This window comes from Maniola hyperantus, chromosome 25, assembly GCF_902806685.2.
Source record: "Maniola hyperantus chromosome 25, iAphHyp1.2, whole genome shotgun sequence".
Lineage (NCBI taxonomy): Eukaryota > Metazoa > Arthropoda > Insecta > Lepidoptera > Nymphalidae > Maniola > Maniola hyperantus.
In genome coordinates, this window is record NC_048560.1 from 1074314 (window position 1) to 1099875 (window position 25562).

Genomic DNA, 25562 nt, shown 5'->3' on the forward strand with positions numbered 1-25562 from the left:
CACACAACTGTCATCATCATCATCATGATCAACCCATCACCGGCTCCCTACAGAGCGCGGGTCTCCTCTCAGAGTGAGAAGGGTTTTGGCCATAGTCTACCACGCTGGCCATAGCGGATTGGTAGACTTCACACACCTTTGAGAACATTATGGAGAACTCTCAGGCATGCAGGTTTCCTCACGATGTTTTCCTTCACCGTTAAAGCAAGTGATATTTAATTAATTAAAACGCACATAATTCCGAAAAGTTAGAGGTTCGTGCCCGGGATCGAACCCCCGACCTCCGATTAGAAGGCGGACGTCCTAACCACTAGGCTATCACTGCTTTTTGCTTTTCACACAACTGTAAATGCATGTAACTCTAGTAGTTGTATACCGGGTGTAACCAGAATTCTAGCAAAAACTTAGCGTTTTGTTATACTATCTAAACACAATCCAATACCAATAACCATTTGCCTCATTTTGTAGTTTTAGTTAGTATTTTGATACGGAATAAAAATCGATGTAGCTATATGCATATAAAACTAATACGATACGTTTCCAGAAGCGAGGAATTATCATAAACAAATTGTAATAAATTCGCGTCAAACCCACAAGAAGATGCGCAGCTGTAGAAAGCTTGTATATTTGCAGAGGTAAATAAACTCCACCTTTTACTCACCTATGAGTATTTGAGGGCCTCTCAAGAGCTGGAACAAAGGAGGGTCAATTCCTGAATTTCAGAAATTGGGGCCGACCGCCAAATCAATGACATTGGGCCGAATTGAAATTTCAAACGATTTTTGGTATCACACTGTCACAAATATTACAGGGTGTAACCTGAACGCTGGCAAAAACGAAAACAGGTGATAGTCAGCGATATGATACCACCGAAAAAAAAACAGTAGGTACCCTTATTATATATGCGAAAGTGTGTTTGTTTGTTGGTTTGTTGGTTTGTCCTTCAATCACGTCGCAACGGTGCAACGGATTGACGTGATTGCATGGGTATAGATAGTGACATAGGCTACTTTTTATTTCGGAAAAGCAAAGAGTTCCCACGGGATTTTAAAAAACCTAATTCCACGCGGACAAAGTCGCGGGCATCACGATTCAAATTCACGATTGCAAATAAAACATCTGACTGATGCTAGAGGTCAACGAACGTTCCGGAAGTAGGCCACTCGGAGTCAATGCCACGTCGTAGGCGGGGCATTGACCCGAGTTTTGCACGCTATACATTGCGGGGTTGAAAAATACTAAATCGCTAAAACTACAAAATGAGACAAATGGTTATTGGTATTCCGTATTGCATTTGTGTTTAGATAGTATAACTTATTGTATATGCGAAAGTGTGTTTGTTTGTTGGTTTGTCCTTCAATCACGTCGCAACGGTGCAACGGATTGACGTGATTGCATGGGTATAGATAGTGACATAGACTATTTTTTATTCCGGAAAAGCAAAGAGTTCCCACGGGATTTTAAAAAACCTAATTCCACGCGGACAAAGTCGCGGGCATCACGATTCAAATTCACGATTGCAAATAAAACATCTGACTGATGCTAGAGGTCAACGAACATTCCGGAAGTAGGCCACTCGGAGTCAATGCCACGTCGTAGGCGGGGCATTGACCCGAGTTTTGCACGCTATACATTGCGGGGTTGAAAAATACTAAATCGCTAAAACTACAAAATGAGGCAAATGGTTATTGGTATTCCGTATTGGATTGTGTTTAGGTAGTATATAACAATAACGCTAAGTTTTTGCTAGCGTTCTGGTTACGTAAATCCACGCGGACGAAGTCGCGGGCATCATCTAGTAAGTTATATGTTCAGAATAAGTATTTTTTTAATGTAGCCGTAAGTGTTATTTTTGTAATGTAAGTAGCTGTAAGTTAACCTAATAAATAAAATAAAATTTATGATCAAACGAACTTACCTGTAAGTGAAGTTCGATCCAAATTATGCGAGCAAGCTTCATTCGACGCGATTTGGGGTTTTACTTATTGTAGCAACACTTTCTAGCCACCGGCCTTCACGTTATTTGTAGTAGGGAAAAAATAATTTACGTATGGTATCACTATTGTGTTCGCCATCTTGTAGACATCCCTGCATTGACTCATTAGTTTAAAGCTAGTTAGGTACCTGAAAATAAAATAATACCCTGGGGCAATACCTATTTATGATGTTATTATTTTTACATGACGTATGTAGGTATGTATGCATAGGGAGGGTCAAATACGATCATGCGTATTATATTTTATCATTACTAGATTAGGGTGGGTTCTCCCAAATCGCGTCGAATGAAGCTTGCTCGCATAATTTGGATCGAACTTCACTTACAGGTAAGTTCGTTTGATCATAAATTATGCTTCACAAGCTTCATTCTAGCGATTTGGGGTTTTACTTATTGTAGATGTTTATAGCTGTTCATAGTAAAAATAATACATTAAAGAAATAGGTAGGAACGACGGTCCCTGTGTGGTATAAAATGACACACTAAAAAGTATCTTATTATATATTATTTTTATTGATTTTCTTCATAGAAGTGAAATAATCATTGATTTTATGATCACAAAAAAAAAAAAAACCATGATAAAGTAAAGTTTCAGGTCTTATAACTACATTACAAACAGATTACCTACTTAATTTAATCACAATTATTATTATTGTTCGTAAGAGTGGATCGAGCAAATGAATTTTGATCGTTAACAATCTCCTTATTATAGAATTTTGCAAAAACTCCCGATGATTCACTCCAACCAGCTGTCTTTTTTATAACATCAACACTGACTCCAATTCTATTGGCAGATGAAGTAGATGCATGGCGAGTGCTATGCGCGCTGAAAATCGATATATCAACGCCACTTTTACCCAAAATGAACTTTATCCAATGACTTATAGTCTGAGATGAAACCTCCTGATGAGGTCTTTTATAACTTAAGAATAATCGTTCTTGGTTATTTACACGTAAAGGTGCAGTTTTATTCAAATAAGCAATGATGCTTAATGCTGGACAAATCTCAGGCTGGGGAGTGAAGAAAGGGAGTCTTAATACAGGTTGATTTGTGTTAAGTCCAGAAGTCTTTATAAGATCCGGTATTTTAATAATAACTTCACCACCCTGGTTTATAACAACATTACTGATTTTGATAAGGGAGATGGTCTGGACACGATGAGCTGTTACTAAAGCAATAAGTGTGACTGTTTTCTTTGACAAATCTTCTAAACTTAATGTATGGTTGGGCCAGAATTGGCTTAAATAATTTAAAACAATATTAGGTTCCCACACTATATCATATTTAGGTGTGGGAGGTCGTAACCTATATACTCCCTTCATGAATCTTTTTATCCTATTATCATCTATGGAATTTCCCATTAACAAACTAATTGCTGCTTTATGCGAGTTAATAGTGCCATATCGTACTCCCTGATCAAAAAGTTGACTAAGGTAATGTATTATTTCCGGAATAGATGCAGAATGATAGCATATGTTTTTAACCTCACAATACTTAATCCATGATTTAATACAGCCATCATATTGCTTGTACGTACTATCCGTCATTGATGATAGCATGATATCCACAGATCTTGAGGAAAGTTGTCGTCCTAGTAGTGTCTCCCTGACAATCTCACGGCAATCAGTTCTAGTGAACTGTGCAGATTGTGATGAATTCTGAAAGGAGATACGAGCAATTCTTTATTTGGGCGAAAGTATATTTCCTTAGAGATTTTGATCTTTTTATATAATGGATACCAAGGCTGTGTTTTCCAATTTGGTATTACAACAATACCTTCAGCTTTATCATCTATAATTTTTCGTATCATTTTTAATACCATGGAAAAAGGAGGAAAAGCATAAAAATTAAGATGAGTCCATGACAATGTGAAAGCATCAATTGCCCAAGCTTCAGGATCTGGCTTCCAGGAAACATAAATGGGACATTTTTTATTATTTCTAGAAGCAAACAAATCAATGCTAGGTTGTTTTAGTGACAGAATAATTTCCTGAAAGGCATAGTCTGCAAGTTCCCATTCTGTCTCTTGGAATTTCATTCTAGACATTGCGTCTGCTTCCACATTGTCTTTGGAGCTGATATATGATGCAAATATGAAAATTTTTCTATGTTCACACCATTGCCAAATTTGACGAGTAATTTTTTCCAGGTGTGCATACTGTACGCTACCCATCTTATTAATACATGCTATAGCTGTAGTATTATCTATACGTAAAAGAATCTCCGTATTAGTAAGATGTTTAGCATAGACCTTTAAAGCAAAGAAAGCTGCTTTAAGTTCTAATAAGTTTATATGTTGCATTCTTTCCTCCTCGGTCCAAAAACCATAGACTTTATTCTTATTACAGTATGCTCCCCATCCCGTAAGAGAGGCGTCTGAGAATATTTCACACCCATAATGATGAGTTCGTACTTTAGCATAATCGTTCATTATGTGTCTTAACCACCATAACAAATCCTCATGCAATGTATTTGGAAGTTTTACGATCTGATCATATGAAGGATTTTCCACTAAACATAAAAATTTAAATCTTTCAAAAATCTTGGTATATAACCAGGAATAATCTATAGCAGGGCAGACTGATATCAACATACCAACAAATCTAGCATAATTACGTAAACTACATATTTCTGTATTTAAGAATTTCAAAATTAATTTTTGAATCTTAAGCCTCTTCTCTTCGGGTAGTTTCAATACCATCTTTTGAGAGTTAAATATGAAACCTAAATATTTACATTCTCTTTTAGGTGTTAAGCAACTCTTTTCATAATTTATTATAAATCCCAGATTTTCGAGCGTGTTTTTAATAAATAAAATATTTTTATTGCACTCTAAATATGATTTACCAAAAATCATTATGTCATCTAGATAAATAACTGTTAGTATATTATTTGACCTGAAGTACTCCATTACTGGTTTCAATAATTTTGTAAAAACATAAGGTGCCGTCGCCAGCCCGAACGGTAAACAATTATATGCATAAAGTGTATCATTAAATTTGAACTTTAAATATTTTCTATATGATACATGAATCGGCAATAAGTAATAGGCATCTTTCAGGTCAATAGAAGCCATGAAACAACCTGGAAACATAATTTTGGTTGCAGTACGATAATCTTCTAATTTAAAATGTTCTGTTTTAATAAACTTATTTAAACATTTTAAATTCAAAATAAACCGTTTCTCTCCATTAGGTTTCGGCACTAAAAAGACACTAGAGACAAATTCCTCTTTCTCATGATTACATTCCGAAATTGCATTGATATTCAATAATTTTTGTATACATTTATTAAATTCCAGTAATTCCTGGTTTGAATGTGAAATAGTATACGGTATATCACCACGACTAGGCGTAGAAATAAATGGAATTTCATAACCGTCTAACCAGCCTAATATAAGCGGGTCGCTAGTTATATTTTCCCACTGTTGAGAGAAGCAAGACAATCGCCCTGCATAACGTACCTCGTAGTTACTGTTCAATAGCGCTGCTGTCTCTGACGTCGAGGGGGCGGCGGCGGGCTGCGGCGGTAGTGTCGCTGGCGGCTGCTTGTTGCCACCGTTGCTGGTGCTGCACGATCCTGCAGTCGTTGTTTCCCCATATAAGAACGTGCAGCTGTTTTCCGATACGGGGTCCTCTGGTTTAAAGACTTGACATTGCTAGGTGTAGCTGTCATAGTATTCTTGTTTGAATTAGAGAAGGGTGTCTTATTTGGTATGACCTTTAAAATCTGCCCAGATCTATTAATACCCTGGGCTGTCTTGAGTTTTTCTGATATATTGTCACCAAAAAGATACTTCCCTGGTACTGTGTCCATAACTATGTCTTTCATCTTATTATTTATTGAATTTATGATATGTGTTCTTCTCCTCTTGGTTTCAAGTTGATATAAGTCGCATAAAATGCGACAGGCATCGCTAATCGGTCTTAATAAGGCTGATTTTATTTCAATATTTTGTAAATTCTTATCGGGATCGTTTACTATCGAGTCTACCGATTTGCCAAGAGCAGACAATGCTATCCCGGTCTGCTTCTGTCTGTGAAATATAGCGAAATCTCGTTTCACTAGAGGCTCTGTTAATGCTGCCTTTACTTCGGGATTTAGGATTGGCGGTATCAATATTTCTAAATTATTAGGTATAGGATATAATTTGATTAGGTCTTTTTTAATGTCTTCTTTTAAACCCTTCTGCAAAATCTCCTGCCACCTAGTGGCAATATCCCTATGTATAGGTAGTCCTAATTCACTATTATTCTCAGGGGCGTCACCCAACAATGAAAGAATTGAACCATCTAGTTCAGGGTCAGTACTTCCCTCCAGACCTGCGACTGCAGAATCGGCACCACCGTCTTGCAAAACTGTCGTTTCGACAGCTGTTCCAGGTAATGCCGTCGCTGACACGATATCTGGACGTTCATCGTCATGTACGGCCGTGGTGTCAAAATAAACCGACAAAGGATCACATAATGCGTCATTCTCCGACTGATTGACATCTGAAAAAACGTACGAAACGTTTTCTATTTCTTCTTTTGTTAAAACCAAAAGTAAGGTGGGTACCCACTTCAAATGAAAAATAAAAATTATTATGAAGTGGGTAAGTAAATAAAGTAAGAGCTTGTAAAACTTAAATTTGATGGAGCAAACCCAAGGTGGAATCTCGCATCATAGTATTCATAAAAGGCGTAAAAATGAAGGAGTAAACCCATAGCGGAGTCTCGCATCATATTATAGTGTAATGGCGTAATTATGAAGGAGTAAACCCATAGCGGAGTCTCGCATCATATTCATAAAGGTGTAAAAATGAAGGAGAAAACCCAAAGCGGAGTCTCGCATCATAGTATTGTTTAATGTCGCAATTATTGCGAATGATACTTACCGTTGTTTTCGTCACTTGAGCTGGAAGGTAAACGCATTATACGTCTTCTTGTTGGTGCCAATTTCTTTTCCAATTTTCTTATTTTCTTCCTAATTTTTGCCTCCTCTTCCTGTGCTTTCCGTTTTCCCATGATGAAACTTCTTTATAATCTTGAAAAACTGCTTCAAAAACCCTAATATTATAATATAAATTTTGAAAAATAATTCTGCGTGCGAAGGCCTCGAGCACGAAAATGTTAATGAGTCAATGCAGGGATGTCTACAAGATGGCGAACACAATAGTGATACCATACGTAAATTATTTTTTCCCTACTACAAATAACGTGAAGGCCGGTGGCTAGAAAGTGTTGCTACAATAAGTAAAACCCCAAATCGCTAGAATGAAGCTTGTGAAGCATAATAAAACTTAACAGAATCTTTGCAGTGTGGACCGCGGAAAGACAGAGCTTGGCGTCGCCCCTGAGCTTTCTTATGAAGCCCATTGAGTTAGCGACTATGTCTCGGATTTTCCTTTCACAGAACACTGAAAATAATCCGTTCCCTCAGGGTGGGATAATCCATTTTCCTTAAGAGCGCAGACAGATTTTTCTCTATATTTAAAACAGTTCCAATAATTCTTCAAGGATGCGGAGTCTGCATACACGAGGATAAGTAAAAAAAATGGAAAAATGTGGCCTGAATCGATTTCAAAATGTCATTGAATTTCAGATCAATGAGAATTAATCGATTCAGTCATTCAGAATTTCACTGTAAAAATCGATTTCTTGGAAATCGGGTTTCTTGTTTGAATAAAACAATTTAGAATTAAGTGGGTGACCGTTTATTACTTAATTGTGATTTTTTTTCGTTTACTAATAATTAAATATACTAGCAGGAAAGCTCAGCTCATCAGCTTTTGCTGTCAGGAAAATTTAGATAATCTATAGATTATAGATATATAAAATTCAAAGTCCTGACTAACTGACTGACTGACTTATATACCTAATATCAAAGACATGAAATTTGGAGGGTACCTAGGTATGTCCTTTGTAAAGAGTAGGTGTCCACTGAGAAAGGATTTTTTCGAAATTCTACGTTGACTACCTAACTTGACTCTGTCACACATGTTTATATGACGTTTTGTCGGTCTCAACGACAGAGACAATGCTCTACAAATCTGCTATCTCCTTATAAAGGTCGATATACATTACTTTCTGCCGTCTACTACTACTAGAACTACTTTGTATCCCGGAAAGTCAAATAGATTCCACAGGATATTTGAAAACCTAAATCGAACGAAATTGTGGGCATTATCTAGTTTATAATAAGTAGTGATTAGAATTCTCAGCCCATGTAACAACTTGGAGAAATATCGAGAAAATCTATGTCGAAGAAGAATTATTAAAGAAGACATTAAGTAAAATCGATTCAAATATATTCATTCCGATATCCGATTACTCGCTGCGATCTGATATGAAATTACAATACTATCTTTTGTTGCGAAATACATTCTACTAGGTATTGTATAGTCCGCGACAGGTCGAGATGGCAATCGGGGCATGAGGCGGGGGGACGCCCCGCACACCCGCACGTCACCCGTGCTCGCCTGCACCGCGTTAGCACGGGGGCTATGCGGGTGTGCGGTGCGCCTGTCTGTCTGTCTGCTAGCTTTTCGTGGCCCATCTATTCAACCGATTTTGATGAAATTTGGTACAGAGATAGCTTGCATCCCGGAAAAGGACATAGGCTACTCTTTATCCCGGAAAATCAAAGAGTTCCCACGGGATTTTCAAAAACCGAAATCAAAGCGGACGCAGTCGCGGGAATCATCTAGTCTAGTATAAGTTTTTTTAACCGCTTTTAAATAACAGAAGCCGTGCGTCGTGAACGTGATAGCTTAGTGCTTAAGACGTCCGTTTCCTATTCGGGAGGTTGGGGGTTCGATCCCGGGCACGCATCTCTAACTTTTCGCATTTATGTGCATATTAAGCAATTAAATAACACTTGCTGGAAAACATCGTGAGGAAACCTGCATGCGTGAGAGTTCTCCACAATATTCTCAAAGGTGTGTGAAATCTGCCAATCCGCACTTGGCAAGCGTGGTAGACTATGACCTAACCCTTCAACCAATCATGAAATGCGGTCAAATCATGATCAACCTTCCAAAGGGTTGATCATGATGGTGCACAGATAACATCAAACGAGTCTCAAGGAGTCGCTGGATGTCGGCAGCCCAAGACCGTGGCGCATGGAAGTCCATACAAGAGACCTATGTCCAGCAGTGGACGTCTATTGGTTGATGAAGATGATGATGATGATGAAATCTAAAATTGTACGTGGAAAAATTCATTCAAAATCATGTAGGTACACGTTTAGGTATACCCAAGAACTAATCTAATCACTAAATCAAGTCGTTAGTTTCGTTTACAATATCTTTCAACGGTGCATGCGTATTTTCCGGTTCAATGTAAACAAAATGTTAACAATTAGTGTAAATATTTTAGTTTTTAAGAAAAATAGAGTAAGCGCGTTGAAAGATCTGCGATATGTCTGCGGGGGCCATGTTAAACAACATTCATTTGGCATTTTTTTGGAATTGGGGCCACGAAACTGGCGAGCGTAGATAGCATCGTCATTTTGGAACCCTCGTAGCTTTAGTTTTAAGTTTGCGTTATAATTATCACCACTATATCTTACAAATCTAACACCATACCAGACCATCAATAAGAGTAATTTATTACCTATTTTGAATAAATCATTTGACTTTGACTTTGACTTTGACTTATTCTAATCTAATCTAAATCAGCCTGTGCTGTCCCACGTCTGGGCAAAGGCCTCCCTCCGATCCTTCCACAATTTTCTATTTCGTGCCTCTTTAGGCCACGTAACTGTAAATTTATCTAATTCATCACGCCAACGTCGCCTCGGCCGACCACGCTGGCGTTGATGATTCTGGGGCGTCCAAAAAGTTTGACTTATTCCTTATTTTTTTTTTTATTTAAGGGAAACCTCAAAAGAAAATAAGGCACCCTTATAGGACCACTTTGTTGTCTGTCTGTCTTTTATGTCTATCAAAAAACCTATAGGGTAGGTACCTACTTTCCGATGACCTGGAATCATGAAATTTGGCGAGTAGACAGGTCTTACAGTACATACACATAAGGGAAAAATCTGAAACCCGTGAATTTGTGGATATGTATCTGAATTTAAAAAAAAAAACAATATATATATAATATATATATATTTAAAAAAAAAATTAAAATGTATTCATGAACAAATAATTAGTGTTTTCCGTTTTTAAGTCAAGATTAGTATACCAAGTGGGGTATTTAAAACAGATTTTTATTTATATTTATGCATACCTAATAGTTTTTGATAAGATTGTGCAAAAAGTCGTAAAAATACGACTGTAGTACGGAACCCTCGGTGCGTGACTCGAAAATGATGTTTTTCTTCCTTTTCTTATGCTTATGCTAGCTTATGCTAGTTGCACTATTGTCGTACTCCTTGTACGTGGTGGGGTTTGACCTGCCAACCTTTCGGATTTCAGTCGACTCTTTTAACCGTTGAGCTATTGAGGCTCTGATCGCCAGCCTGTAGAGATGTACAGTTGAATACTTATAAGCACATACTCATCATACCAAACAAGTTGTAATTAATAGTAGATTATTCAACATGGGGGTAATGTAATGTCTTACGTCACGGGCACCGGGATAAATCCCAAGCATAACGAGGGAGTCCAGAGTAGCTCCCGAGCGTAGCGAGGGTGTACTGCATCTAAAATCCTGAGTGAAGCATGGGGTTTAGGGGCGCCCAAGAGGTTTAGACTAGCAAGAACTTCTTGCAAGTTATTCTGCAAGTACTTGCAGAACTGTTTACACTACGAGCAATATTGTAAATGTACATACATTTGTGTCTTGCGGCAAGTCCAGCAAGTTACAAAACTTGCGGAAGTGATTGTTTACACAGTAGAAATAACTTGCGAAAGTCAACTTCTGCAAGTTTTGTTGCTAATCTTGCTTAATACAATCCCCAAGTTCAAAACTCTACTTTTCACACCTCGCAAGACAATAAAACCAAAATCTTCGTATTCGTAATTTGGCATAATATAAAGGACCTAAGGATACCTATTATTATCTAAGATTAAAACAAGATGACATGGAAATTTGTCGTTTTTTACAAGACTTTTTACAAGATCGCTACTTTCATAGCCCTATGCAATCCGAGGAAAGTTAAAGTTTCCATTGAGTTTGTAATTATTCTAAATCAAGAGTTTTGCGGTCACGTTACTGTTCAGATTATGGCCTAAGAGCCAGCGCGTGCCAGACCTTCCTTATTTTATAAAAGCTGAAAGTTTCTCTGCGTTTTGTCCCCAACACTGGGAGGAACGTTTGTTCGGATGTTTGTTTGAATCATGGCTGGTGGCTTTGCGAGATAACAGATAATAAAGGCGTTAAAAATATTACGTTTTTTTTTATTTATTCAGATACAAGTTAGCCCTTGACTGCAATCTCACCTGGTGGTAAGTGATGATGCAGTCTAAGATGATAGCGGGCTAACCTGGAAGGGGTATAGCAGTTTTTATTAAACCCATACCCCTTTGGTTTCTACACGGCATCGTACCGGAACGCTAAATCGCTTGGCGGCACGTCAAAGTGTAAAGTCTATTTTTTTCTTTAGGATAGATTAGAAATGACGTCATGCATTGCCAGACACTTGTACGACGGCAACCGACTGCCATACGTCTTCATTTTAACGTTTAAGAGTGTCTGGTAGGGGTTTCCTCTACACAGTCTACACTGTGTCTGGCAATTCATATCGTGATTTCAAATACTACTCCAAAGAAACTATAAAAAACTAGCTGATGCCCGCGACTTCGTTCGCGTGGAATTAGGTCTTTAAAAAATTCCGTGGGAACTCTTTGATTTTCCGGGATAAAAAGTAGCCTATGTCCTTCCCCGGGATGCAAGCTATCTCTGTACCAAATTTCGTCAAAATCGGTTAAACGGTTAAGCCGTGAAAGCTAGCAGACAGACAGACAGACAGACACACTTTCGCATTTATAATATTAGTATGGATTGACTTTATACTTTGACGTAAGACTTTTTACATCTTTATTACCTGTTATCTCCCAAAGCCACCATTATCCATACAAACATCCAAACAAACGTTCCTCCCAGTAGTCTTAGTGTTGGGGACAATACGCAGATAAACTTTCAGCTTTTATAAAATAAGGAAGGTCTGGCACGCGCTGCCTCTTTCTCTATTATGGAAAGCACCGTTGAGCGAAAGATTTACGCTTCGTCGAAAGGTGCGGGAGAAATTTAGTTGTTTTAAATATGTATGTTCGGAATTCGGGAGTTTACCAATGCAAAAAACCGGCCAAGTGCGAGTCAGACTAGCGCACTGAGAGTTCCGTACTACAATCGTATTTTATCGACATTTTGCACGATAAGTCAAAAACTATTATACCTAAAAATAAATAAAAATCTGTTTTGGAATGTACAAGTGAAGCCCTTTCATATGATACCCCACTTGATATAGTTATCTTACTTTGAAAATTGAAAATACTAATTATTAATTCATGACCGCAATTTTTTTTTTGTGTGATCTAATCCTAAGTTCACGGTTTTCAGATTTTTCCCCAAATGTCAGCTATAAGATCTACCTACCTGCCAAATTTCATGATTCTAGGTAGGGGGAACGGGAAGGTACAGACCGACAGATTGACAGACAGACAGACATACCGACAGATAGACAGACAACAAAGTGATCCTATAAGGGTTCCGTTTTTTCCTTTTGAGGTACGGAACCCTAAAAAGCAGATAGTTAGCCCTTGACTGATATCTCCACCTGCTGGTATGTGACGATGCAGTCTAAGATGGAAAGGGGTATGGCAGTTTTTAATAATGCCCCTTTGGTTTTTATATGGCGACGTATCGGAACGCTAAATCGTTTGGGGACATAACTTTATTTTTATTTTTATTCATTATAGGCGCACGCTTGACCACGATCACACCTGATGGGAAGTGATGATGTGGCCTAAGATGGGACGCGTTTGCCTAGAAGGTGCCTATTCACTCTTGTTTTAAAGATACCCGGATCATAATTGACAGGAAACACTGATCTAGGAAGAGTATCCCAGACCCTAGCAATGCGTATAAGGAATGATGACGCAAAGCGTTTCGTACGCGAAGATGGAATATTGACATTTTGAGAGTTTGAGAGTTGACATAGGGGTAGAAACTCGCCCGGTGTCTTGCGGTACGGTGGTAGAAAGGTGAGGGAGGGACAAGATCGAACAGCTCCTGAGCACACTCTCCGAAATATATCCTGTAGAACACCGATAGGCCGGCAACTTTTCGGCGATGATCAAGACTCTGAAGCTTCCCCAAAAGTGGTGAATCTTCGCCTATAAGTCTCAAATGTGTGCAAAGGAGAAAGCTCGAATATCTGGGCCATGTTATGCGCAACCCAAAATACGATCTACTGCAGCTTATAATACAGGGCAAGATAAAAGGCAGACGTAGACCTGGCCGTAGACGAATATCCTGGCTCAAGAACCTTCGCCAGTGGTTTAACATGAGTACAAGATCACTGTTTAGGGCAGCAGTAAACAAGATCCAGATAGCCTTCATGATTGCCAACCTCCGGTAGGAGATGGCACTTGAAGAAGAAGATAAGTCTCCTGGCTCGACGATGAACGGCGTCTAAACTACCTACGAACTTTGCTCTCTTGGGAATGAGAATTGGGTTCCTCTTTGTAAATGACCACATTCACAGTAAGTAATGCGTTCCGTGAACCCTTTTTTTAATCCCACCACAGTTGGTTAAGAATATTGAATATTCAACCTTTATGTAATGAGTAAAGGTTGAATATGACATATATCGCCTGAGTGGTCCCCTGAAGAGGCCCCTATTTTGTCTATGAATTCCAGTGTAAATATAATATTAAACTAATTTCAGGGTTTTTTTTTATTTTTATTTAGATACAAGTTAGCCCTTGACTGCAATCTCACCTGGTGGTAAGTGATGATGCAGTCTAAGATGATAGCGGGCTAACCTGGAAGGGGTATGGCAGTTTTTATTAAACCCATACCCCTTTGGTTTCTACACGGCATCGTACCGGAACGCTAAATCGCTTGGCGGCACGGCTTTGTCGGTAGGGTGGTAACTAGTCACGGCCGAAGCCTCCCACCAGACCAGACCAGAAATTTAGAAATTATAAAATTCCAAACCCCTGCCAGGAATCGAACCCGGGACCTCATTAAGACCACAGCGCTCACCACTGCCCCAGGGAGGTCGTCAAAGGGTGATCTGATTTTATTGCACGGTATAGTTTAAATTTTAAATAATTCATATTTTTAGTGCAAATGTTTTAATGTAAATGTCGGATCTCTCTAAGTTTAGAAGTCATTTCATTTGTACTAAACATTTTTAGAATTCGTATTAAGGGTACTCAGGACGATGCTTTCTTCATACAAACGTAGGAGGGTAATTACTACATTACTTGATACTGTACGCTCAAAACTAAGTATTATATCGATTAATCTCGTCATTATCTAGGTTTATTGATATATAAAACATTGAAAAAAATATTGATCTTAAAGTTACGAGGGTCAAAAGTTTCCTATTTTAACACTAAATTTATGACAACTTTGGGCGTAAATAAATAAGATTAGGGGTATGAAAATTCTAAAGAAATTTAACATTGGACATAGTTTATTTATTCATTAGTTGAAATAACTATACTTTGCAAACATAAACTTAGTAGTTTTTTCTCAAAAATATTTTTCCTAAACCCTTGATTTCGGTGAAAATCATCGTGCCTCTCACCTTTCTCATACAATGTCAAGTGAAAAGCAAACAGGTTCGGTCGGGCGTACTGCGTCACCTTAAGTGTAAAATTAATTTGTTAATGTTTGAGGTCTTGTCAAACGAAGGCACGCGTACGACAGAATAAGTTTAATGCTAACGATCTGATGAAATAAACTAATAAGCTAAATAAGCTAATAAGCTAAGAAGGAATGTTATTAAGTCACTCGACACCTTCCTGATTACCTATTCCTGGCGCCAGGTACGAGTAATCCCGCACTAAAATAGAAAGCTATGCGATATTTTGAAAACAAAATCCGCAAATTGAAACGTTACTATTCAATGGGGAATTCGATTGTTTACTAGTTAGGTCATGAGTCCTAAAAGTCGCTCAGCGTGCTATGGAGCGAGCTATGTTGGGTATCACTCTCAGGGATAAAATCCGGAACGAGGAAATTCGCAGAAGAACAAAAGCGACCGACATAGCTCAAAGGATTAGCGCGCTGAAGTGGCAATGGGCAGGCCATGTCTGTCGCAGAACCGATGGCCGATGGGGCAGACGTGTTCTGGAGTGGAGACCTCGTACCGGTAAGCGCAGTGTAGGACGACCCCCCGACCCCCCGCCCGCTGGACCGATGACCTGAAGAAGGTGGTGGGGAGCGGTTGGATGAGGAAGGCGGAGGACCGTGTTTGGTGGCGCGCTCTTGGAAAGGCCTATGTCCAGCAGTGGACGCAAACAGGCTGATGGATGGATGGATGGATAGGTCATGAGATTTCGAATAATCGGTTTAAAGATTCAGAGCATTTCAGAGGCTGTTATATTCTATGAACTTCATAAAAAGGCTTCTAAGATCATTCAGCGGGCGATGGAGAGGGCTATGCTCGGAGTTTCTCTACGACGCGACTATGTGATCCTATCCATTTTGGGCAGATCACACCTACCTAGTACAGTGACGAGTCAGTGTCCTCGGCCGAGTACTCGGTTGGTGGTACACTTTAACGAGTGAGACGGAAAAAAGTGGCTGTGACATACATCCAGACAGACAGACAGGCAGACAGACATGACGAATCTTTAAGGGTTCCGTTTTTTGCCATTCGGCTACGGAACCCTAAAAAGTGTTATTTCTTGTACGATGGTATGGAACCTGTGTACAGAACCTTCGTGTGAGAGTCCGACTCGCATTTGACTGAGTTTTTGCAGTTAAAAGATTTTTTAATAATTTGCTGCGTAGCTTTGACCTAAAAATCTCAAGCCTCAATAGCTCAACGGTTAGAGGAGTGGACTGAAAATCGGAAGGTTGCCGGTTCAAACTCCACCCGTTGCACTATTGTCGTACCTACTCCTAGCACAAGTTTGACGCTTAGTTGGAGAGGAAAGGGGAATATTATTCATCATTGGCTAATATTCTTTAAAAAAAAAAAAAAAACCCAAAAATCCTCCACAATAAATATTTAAGTACTTAGCATAATAAAAAGTTGTTTTACATAGTATGTACTTATCTTCTTCAGGATGAAGGCCGAATCATTTGCTTATACAACGGTTTTTTTTAACCTTGATTTGTTAAACAAATACCGCTGTCAAGGAGTTCTAGAAAAGTCCATATCTTAGAACTCATACAATCAATTTTTTTTAACCATAATAATATTATCGCTTATGGGCAGATTACACCTACCGAGTAGTGAAGCGAGACAGTAAAATGTCACTCGGCCGAGACAGTGCTGTGGCTGAGAAATTGCGGCGAAATTGCACTTGTTAAAGTGTTTATACCAACCGAGTACTCGGCCGAGGACACTGACTCGCCACTGTACTCGGTAGGTGTAATCTGCCCATGAGAAAGAATATGGCGGCTCAACCAATAAATCTAGAGGTGCTACCACGGCCTTGTGCAAAAAACCTTGCAAAAAAACTGGTGCGCGAATGCCGCAGAATGACAGCTACAATGCGACAGCGTTCAAGTCAAGAAGCTTCGAGATGTCTTCTTGTCCAAAATTCCTCAGTGCTTGAAGACCAAAGTCTTCGAACAGTGCGTGTTGCCAGTGATGACGTATGGACCCGAGACATGGTCGCTAATTATGGGCCTCATAAGAAAGCTCAGATTCACTCAGCGGGCGATAGAGAGAGTTTCCTTACGTGATCAAATCAGAAATGAGGAGATCCGTAGGAGAACTAGAGTAACCGACATAGCTCAACGGGTTGCGAAGCTGAAGTGGCAATGAGCAGGGCACATAGTTCGTACAACCGATAGACGTTGGGGTCCCAAGGTGCTGGAATGGCGACCTCGCACCGGAAGACGCAGCGTTGGAAGAACCTCCACTAGGTGGACGGACGACATCAGACGAGTCGCAGGTAGCCGCTGGATTCAGGCGGCGCAAGACCGTGGCGTGTGGAAGTCCCTACAAGAGACCTATGTCCAGCAGTGGACGTCTATTGGTTGATGATGATGATATTATAAGTGGAAAGGAATACTGATGCCGGAAGGGCGTTCCATATCCCAGCGATTCGGATTACAAACGAGATCGGATTACCTATACTAGTGTTGTAACGAATGTCATATTTTGGACATTCGCGGATTCCGCAGTAATTTCGCGAATGCGAAAGCGAATATGCAAAAAGATGCGAATATCCGCGAACACGAATGCGAATATTCGTTACATCACTAGTACCTACGTGGAATGTCAACTACGTATGGACCTTGACGATGTCTTGCCTATATAATAAGCCTATAGAATTTAAAAAAAAGGAAACTCAAACTCAAACTCAAATTAGTTATTCAGAATAGGTAACATTTTACGCTTCCTGATTGTCATTTTTTTTTTTTTTTAATATTATAATATTCCCCTTTCCTCTCCAAATAAGCGTCATGCTTGTGCTAGGAGTAGGTACGACAATAGTGCAACGGGCGGTGTTTGATGACTTTGAACCGTCGACCTTTCGGTTTTCAGTCCACTCCTTTACCGGTTGAGCTATTGAGGCTCATTTTTAAGATGATTTAGTGGTGATAATTAATACGTACTTAAAACTAAAGCTACGAGGGTTCCAAACGCGCCCAGGTCTGAGAAGAGCCCACAACAAACTCAAAACATAATTATGTTGCGTCGCGGGTATGGTTGTACCTAAAAATCGGACCGTCTACTTGGAGTCTGCAGCTGTCCTGCCGCGGCGCGTGGCGCCAACAACATAGTCATATTCTATGTTTGTAGTATAGGTATCTAGTTTACATATGGATCATGGAATACTACGAGATCGCGTACTATGACAGAGAGACAAAACATTGTAAAAAACCGGTCAAGTGCGAGTCGGGCTCGTGCACCGAGGGTTCCGTAATTTGGAAGGCTATGACGTGTAATTATTTTGTTGTTTAAATTAACCTCAACTGCAAATGAATCGCCAAAAATTATTATATTAAAATACTAATTACTAGCTGACCCGGCGAAATTCGTACCGCCTAAAAGTAGATTCTTTAATTTTTTTTATACTTCAAATTTTTCTCTCCGTAAGAACCATCCTCTTACTTCAAGGAATATTATGAAAAAAGAATTAGCGAAATCGGTTCAGCTGTTCTTAAGATTTGCGATTAGCAACATTTCGATTAGATAGGTTTCATAATAAGTAGCTACACCTAGGTATCATTCTTGCGTATAAATAAATGTACACGAGATTTTTTTTCTTCGAGATTTCTGAACAGTTTGAATTTTTTTTCTTTTGAGGCGCGGCGGCGGCGCCCTAAAAATTGAGGTATATTTGCATTCCATAACATTCCATCAAAACATTTCAAAAAATGTCTATTTTGGCTAATGTTATGGGTCACAGTCTACAGACAATAACACTGAAAAAATTTATAAATAATTTTGACAAAATGTTTTATTTATAAACGATTTTTTTCGATGTTCTTGTGTTATGATTTTTTCTCTAAAACTGTTACATCAGTAATTAAGTAGATATTTTTAACCGACTTCCAAAAAAGGAGGTGGTTCTCAATTCGGCTCGTTTTTTTATGTATGTTCACCGCAACTTGACTGCAATCTCACCTGGTGGTAAGTGATGAATGATGATGCAGTCTAAGATGGAAGCGGGCTAAACTGGAAGGGGTATGGCAGTTTTTTTAATCCCATGCCCCTTTGGTTTCTACACGGCATCGTATCAGAATGCTAAATCGCTTGGCGGCACGGCTTTGCCGGTAGGGTGGTAACTAGCCACAGCCGAAACCTCCCACCAGAAAATTCCTTCTAAACTAACGCTTTGAAGCTTTGAACTATGAATAACTAATAATATGTCACTGTGCCAATTATTATTTTAAGAAGACTTCCCTAAAAGCACTTTAACAAAATGCCTATCTCTTCATCAATCCATTAACCTAAAAAAACTTAGCCCAAAATGCCCAAAAATCCAATTTTTTCCAAAAATCTCGGAAATAGTAAATCCCCATGCCCACGCCTAGCAACTGATAAGGAATAGTTTTTTTACCTGCTTGGACGAAATAAACGGGAATGGGTAACGACATTGAAGGAAAAAACTGGCGGCCTAGATCTTGTAGTTAGGCGGGTTTCCATTGTCGCATGGCAACAGACTTTCACTTTTTACCCGACCACGGGAGGGTATAGTCTAATCCAAATATATAAAAGAAAAATCTAAATATATAAAAGGAAAAGATGATTGACTGACTGACTGATCTATCAACGCACATCTCAAACTACTGGACGGATCGGGCTGAAAGGAGGATCGCCCGTGAACGGGCCCTCTTTTATGGCGTCGTGTCAAAACTTATTTTTTTTTTTAAATGTGTTATTATTTTTTATGAAAACATAATCGTAAAAAAAATAACACATTTAAAAAAAAATAACGTCTTTTTTTCACTCTATTATTGAAAATATCCACAATTACAGTTAGAATCGTAAACATGCATTTATTTAGAAGAAGTATTAATTAAATATAACCTCAATATCAGCAATATAAAAAATAAGATTTCTTTATAACCAGGGTGAATAAATAGAAATCGTTTGCAGAATATAAAGAGTTAATTATTTGTCTACAAAATAAAATAAAAACCATGGTGACATAACAATTATATTAGGGGGGGCCCAAAGCTCCTAAGAAAATGGGCAATGTCTTTTTGCACGTAGATTTTTGAAAATTTCATCCCCAAGGGGGTAAAATAGGCGATTGAGATTTGTGTAGTCGCGAACATAGTATACGTAGAACGTAGTATAGGTATACTTACTCAAAAGTGTTTGAATCATAAACAAAGCTTATTATAAAAAGAGCTTTGAAGCTCTGAAGATCTGAATTCTGAAGTAGTTCTTTATAGTTTACAATAAAATTCTAAAAGCGATTAGAGAAGTATCCAGATGGCCACAAGTGGTTCTTTGATAGTAAAAAATATCCACAATTAGTTAGTCAGTTAAAAACAAAAAAGATTCAACTGCAAGCTTTCAAAATTTGTTCCCTAATGCAAACCACAACTTGTGATATTTCGGCTTTGTAGAGCGTTGTCTCTGTCACTCATACCTATATGACGTTTTGTCGGTCTCATCGACAGAGACAATGCTCTACAAATCCGCTATCTCCTTCTAAAGGTCAATGTACATTATTTCCTGCCACGTACTGTAATAATATATACCTAGTAGACGAATCTTTAAATTTTAAACAACAGTGTAATTTTAGTACAAATTCTGCGTGCCTGTTTTGCAAGGAGAAACGTTTCTACTGAAAACACTGTGTAACGTTGTAAGAAATGTATCTACAATTTATTTGTATAGGAATATGTAGAATTGAAGTTAAATTCTATGATCTCATTCGGATTGCAGTCCGCTACTAAAATGTCCTATACATGATATTACTTCATTCTTAAATTGATCTTCCGAAATAAAACCGTTAAACTCGGAATATCGTGCCGTATATAACAATGGAAATGCTTCATTTTTTCGGTTTACGTGACACACTGCACGGACAGACGATCGGACGACAAGTCAATTAACGTGTAACACGAACAAATAAATCCAGACTCTATTTGTTTGTCATTAAAGCTGAAAATCGGTTAAGGTGCTTTCGTGAGCACTTGCATAGGTTTTTTCCTGCGTCTAATTTTGATGAAGCGATGACTTTAAAGTACATTTGTACGTTTTAAATGAGTCAGTCTTTAAAGATGATTGACTTCGGACTAGGATGATGTGATGGAAGATATTGCATTTTATTAGTACCTTTTTTTTCAGATACAAGTTAGCCCTTGACTGCAATCTCACCTGGTGGTAAGTGACGATGCAGTCTAAGATGAAAGCGAGCTAATCTGGAAGGGGTATGGCAGTTTTTAATAAACCCATGCCCCTTTGATTTCAACACGGCATCGTACCGGAACGCTAAATCGCTTGGCGGCACGGCTTTGTCGGTAGGGTGGTAACTAGCCACAGCCGAAGCCTCCCACCAGACCAGACCAGAAAGGAGATTGCCCATTTTCTTAGGAGCTTTGGGCCCCCTCTAGTATAATTGTTATGTCACCATGGTTTTATTTTTATTTTGTAGACAAATAATTACCTTTTTATATTCTGCGAACCATTTCCATTTATTCACCCTGGTTATAAAGAAATCTTTTTTTATGCTGCTGATATTGAGGTTATTTTTAATTAATTCTTCTTCAAAATAAATTGATGTTTACTGTAATTATGGATATTTTCAATAATAGAGTGAACGAAAGTCGTAATAAAATATATAATCGTAAAAAAATAACACATTTTTAAAAATTAATTTAAGTCTTGACACGACGCCACAAAAGAGGGCCCGTTTACGGGCGATCTCCTTTAGAAATTATAAAATTCCAAATCCCTGCCAGGAATTGAACCCGGGACCTCCCACTAATAAGACTACAGCGCTTACCACTGCGCCGGGGAGGTTGTACCTACAGTACAAGATGGCAATCGAGGTATGGGGCGGGGGACGCGGATGCTCCGCACACCCGCACGGGCGTCTCCACCACGATTGCCATGTCGACCTGTCGCGTATAAAAACTGCCATATAGGTATCCAAACGGGTATTGGTTTAATAAAATCTGCCATACCCCTTCCAGGTTAGCCCGCTTTCATCTTAGATTGAATCATCACTTACCACCAGGTGAGATTGCAGGCAAGGGCTAACTTTTTTTTTTTTTAATTACCAACATAAAGAATGTTTAACAAATCCATATTAGACACAGCAAAAAACCACGAAGGTTTATAAAGTGTGTCATTCCGTCTACTTCTTAATACATAATAATAATAATAGTGTTTCTATAAACAATATAAATTGTTTATAGAAACCCTCATTACATTACATTTCATACAAAAATGGGGATCATTACAATTTGTTAATATAATAGGATTTTAGCTTATATTTTAAATTAAATCTAGTTAGTTCATTTCTAAACTTGTTATCTAAAGTATTTATTAGGCGAGGGATTATGTATGCACTGGTGCGCTCACCGTATTTGTTTTTTTGAAGGTACGGTTATTAGTTTGTTTTGCGTAACTTTGCGCGTCTGCATTTTGTTTTGAACTTGTAATGGAATAAATACGAGCGGACATAGGAACATAACCTTCGTTAGTGGGTTGGGTACCTAGGTATTTGGTTAGCCAGGTGATTGCCCCGTGGAAGATAAGATCATCTTGTAAGTAGTAGGTAATGATAAAACTACAGATATCCTCAATGAATCATCGATATAAATGACAAAGATATGGTCAAGCGAACAAAGTTTTTCACGGTTTTGGAACCAAATAAATCAGTGCCACCTCTTAGGCGCCGTCCTATTGTCATCGTTCGCGCGATGATGCGATGTGATTTCATCGTGCGTTGCATTACAATATGAACGCATCGCATGATCGCGCGATCTTCAATAGGATATTTTAGTAGAACGCGCGATCATTTTCGTCGAACGCACGCATCGTACAGCGCCTTAGATACTAATGAACGAACCGTTTGAAATCCAGACGTCACTGAGGTTGCATTAATGCTAAAGCACCACTGAGTCGGTGCAATTTTGTTTGTTCTATCCCTGTCCTTACGAAGTAATGTATAAGTCAATGCTATGAATGCCACTTTTTGATCATGTATGTAACAGCTACATTAGTGACATTGTTGTGCATATAGGGTTGGTACAAGCTCGATAGAGAACTTTTAAATATTATTGTTTTTAACTAGCTGGCTTCGCTTGGTGTAGATTCTGAAAATGCATTAAAAATCTAGAGTAAAAATTAGCCGTTGGAGGGTGTGTTCTTTGTAAAGACCATTGAAATGACTTATCCAAATTCTACCACTAGGTGGGCTAAATGGGGATTTTATTTTATTTTATTTTGTTTATTGGAAAGTAATCAACGGCGTACCTAATTACATAATTTTTATTTAAATCTAAATCTAGTTTGAACAGAAGGCCACAAGAGATTACTTAAAATTGATAAAATTATAATTAAAACTAAGATTTGTACTCCACGCGGACGAAGTCGCGAGCATAAGCTAGTTATCTATATGTGTATATGTATATATAAAAAAGAAAAGCTGACTGACTGACTGACTGATTTATCAACGCACAGCTCAAACTACTGCACGGCTCGGGCTGAAATTTGACATGCAGATAGCTATTTTGACGTAGACGTCTGCTAAGAAAGTGTGGCGGTTACCACAATAGAAACTAGATGGCGCTGTTCAATCGATGACGTAGTCCCGAACAAATGTACCGCCGATAGCAATCGCACTAACGGAGTTTTCTGCAATCTGGACTATATATAGAAGTTTCAAGACATAACCGTCGGCCCAGCTGGCGCTACCGAGCACAACCAACCGCTCGGTGGGAGATCTCCCCTTTGGTACGGTCGAGCCTGCACACCGCTCCCGTACAATTTAATCATGACCGGTCGGCCCAGCTGGCGCTACCGAGCACAACCAACCGCTCGGTGGGAGATCTCCCCTTTGGTACGGTCGAGCCTGCACACCGCTCCCGTACATTGGTGACCCCGACGTGATCAAGAACGGTCGCACACCTCAACAACCGACGAAATCAAGAATGGTCGCACACTACAACAGCCGACGTCATCGAAGATAAACCGCACACCGCCGCACTCCGCACTGGCGCATACGTGATCAAGGGTGATCGCATACATCGCAACACCTTTGGATCACACACCGCAAGCCCGACGTCTCCTCCAAACTCCAAGTCTACAAGCAGCAACAGCAAGCACATCGAGGCCTGTAAGACGGATGTAGCCACAGCTTCGGGGCACAATGGCCCTGCACTCCATCACCAGCTACAAGCGTCCTGGTCCACCGCTTCTCTGGTTGGTTAGCAGCCATTGCCCTTCCTTCACACGCCTTCACGCTACAACGCCACCTCTCTTCACTGCTTCACACTACGCGTTCGTCTCGGAGGGGAGTGATGTGGCGGTTACCACAATAGAAACTAGATGGCGCTGTTCAATCGATGACGTAGTCCCGAACAAATGTACCGCCGATAGCAATCGCACTAACGGAGTTTTCTGCAATCTGGACTATATATAGAAGTTTCAAGACATAACCGTCGGCCCAGCTGGCGCTACCGAGCACAACCAACCGCTCGGTGGGAGATCTCCCCTTTGGTACGGTCGAGCCTGCACACCGCTCCCGTACAAAAGTATTTTTGAAAATTCAATCTCTAAAGGGGTAAAACAGGGGTTTGAAATTTGTGTAGTCCACGCGGATGACGTCGCGGGTATAAGCTAGTGTATCTATAAAATTTTCTAAACATATTTTTCATTTTCATTTCACTATTAGCAAGCTGAAGTGGCAGTGGGCAGGTCATGCCAGTGGTAGAGCCGGAAAGTCCTTGAGTGGAGACCGCGTTTAAGCAAGCGTAGTGTGGGACGCCCTCCAGCACGATGGACCGACGATATAAAGAGGCTGGCGGGAAGTGGCTGGATGAGGAAGGCTGAGGACCGGGTGTGGTGGCGCTCTTTAGGGAAGGCCTATGTCCAACAGTGGACGTCCACAGGCTGATGATGATGATGATGATGATTTTTCATAGGGGTTGCATTTTCAAAAATCCTTTCTTAGCGGATGCCTAGGTCATAATACCTATCTGAATTCTGCATGCCAAATTTCAACCCGATCCGTCCAGTAGTTTGAGCTATGTATTTATAGATCAGTCAGTCAGTCAGTCGAATTTTTCTTTTATATAAGTATTTAGATTACAGGTGCTATCTTATTTTATTTTATTATCTTATTAGGCTCTCACGTTATAACGTGAACGTTGGCAGCCCTGGCCATTATGCGTGATTATCACAATCATATCGTGGTGAAGGTATATCCTTTCACGAACACGTGTAGTGTGCTACGTGCTACGTAATATCATAGTATACCCACCTATTATACTATGTTATACAAGCAGTGGCGTGCACAGGGTTTAAAGCCAGGGTAGGCATTAGTTAGGTAGGAACCTGTTTAATGGCAGGTCATTATGAAAAATATGCATTGAGCTATTACAACTGGGGTAAGCAGTGCATTTATGCCTCTATGACCTGCACGCCACTGTATACAAGATACGTATATTATTCGTCCGCGTGGATTTGGTATTTCAAGTCGTAGGTACCTAGTACCTACCCAGTGGCGTGCAGTTCATAGAGGCATAAAAGTATTGCTTACCCTAGTTGTAAGGACCAGTGCTCATTTTTCTTTAGGACCTGCCATTCTATAGGTCTATATAAGGTGTATCTAAGGTCTATCTTACTAATGCTTACCCTGGCTTCGAACTCTGTGCGCGCTACTGTATCTACCTATAGTATCACTTTTATTTACAGACTGCCTAGAAAAAAAGAGTAACGCGGCAGAAAATAATGTAAATCGACCTTTAGAAGGAGATAGCGGATTTGTAGAGCATTGTCTCTGTCGTTGAGACCGACAAAACG

The 25562-nt window shown here is 39.4% G+C and overlaps 2 protein-coding genes across 2 annotated transcripts in view; both read right to left on the bottom strand.

Annotated features, from left to right (window-relative positions):
- The window catches only part of LOC117993847 (neural/ectodermal development factor IMP-L2-like), a 73403-nt gene that overhangs the window by 10625 nt on the left and 37216 nt on the right, over positions 1 to 25562 (bottom strand). The window lies entirely within an intron of this gene.
- On the bottom strand, positions 5475 to 7227 carry LOC117993949 (uncharacterized). The gene is made up of 2 exons (XM_034981827.2): positions 6874 to 7227; positions 5475 to 6490 (listed from the first exon to the last, which is right to left on the bottom strand). Exons 1-2 carry the CDS (start codon positions 7001 to 7003, stop codon positions 5475 to 5477), a joined length of 1146 nt encoding a protein of 381 aa, XP_034837718.1. The 5' UTR covers positions 7004 to 7227.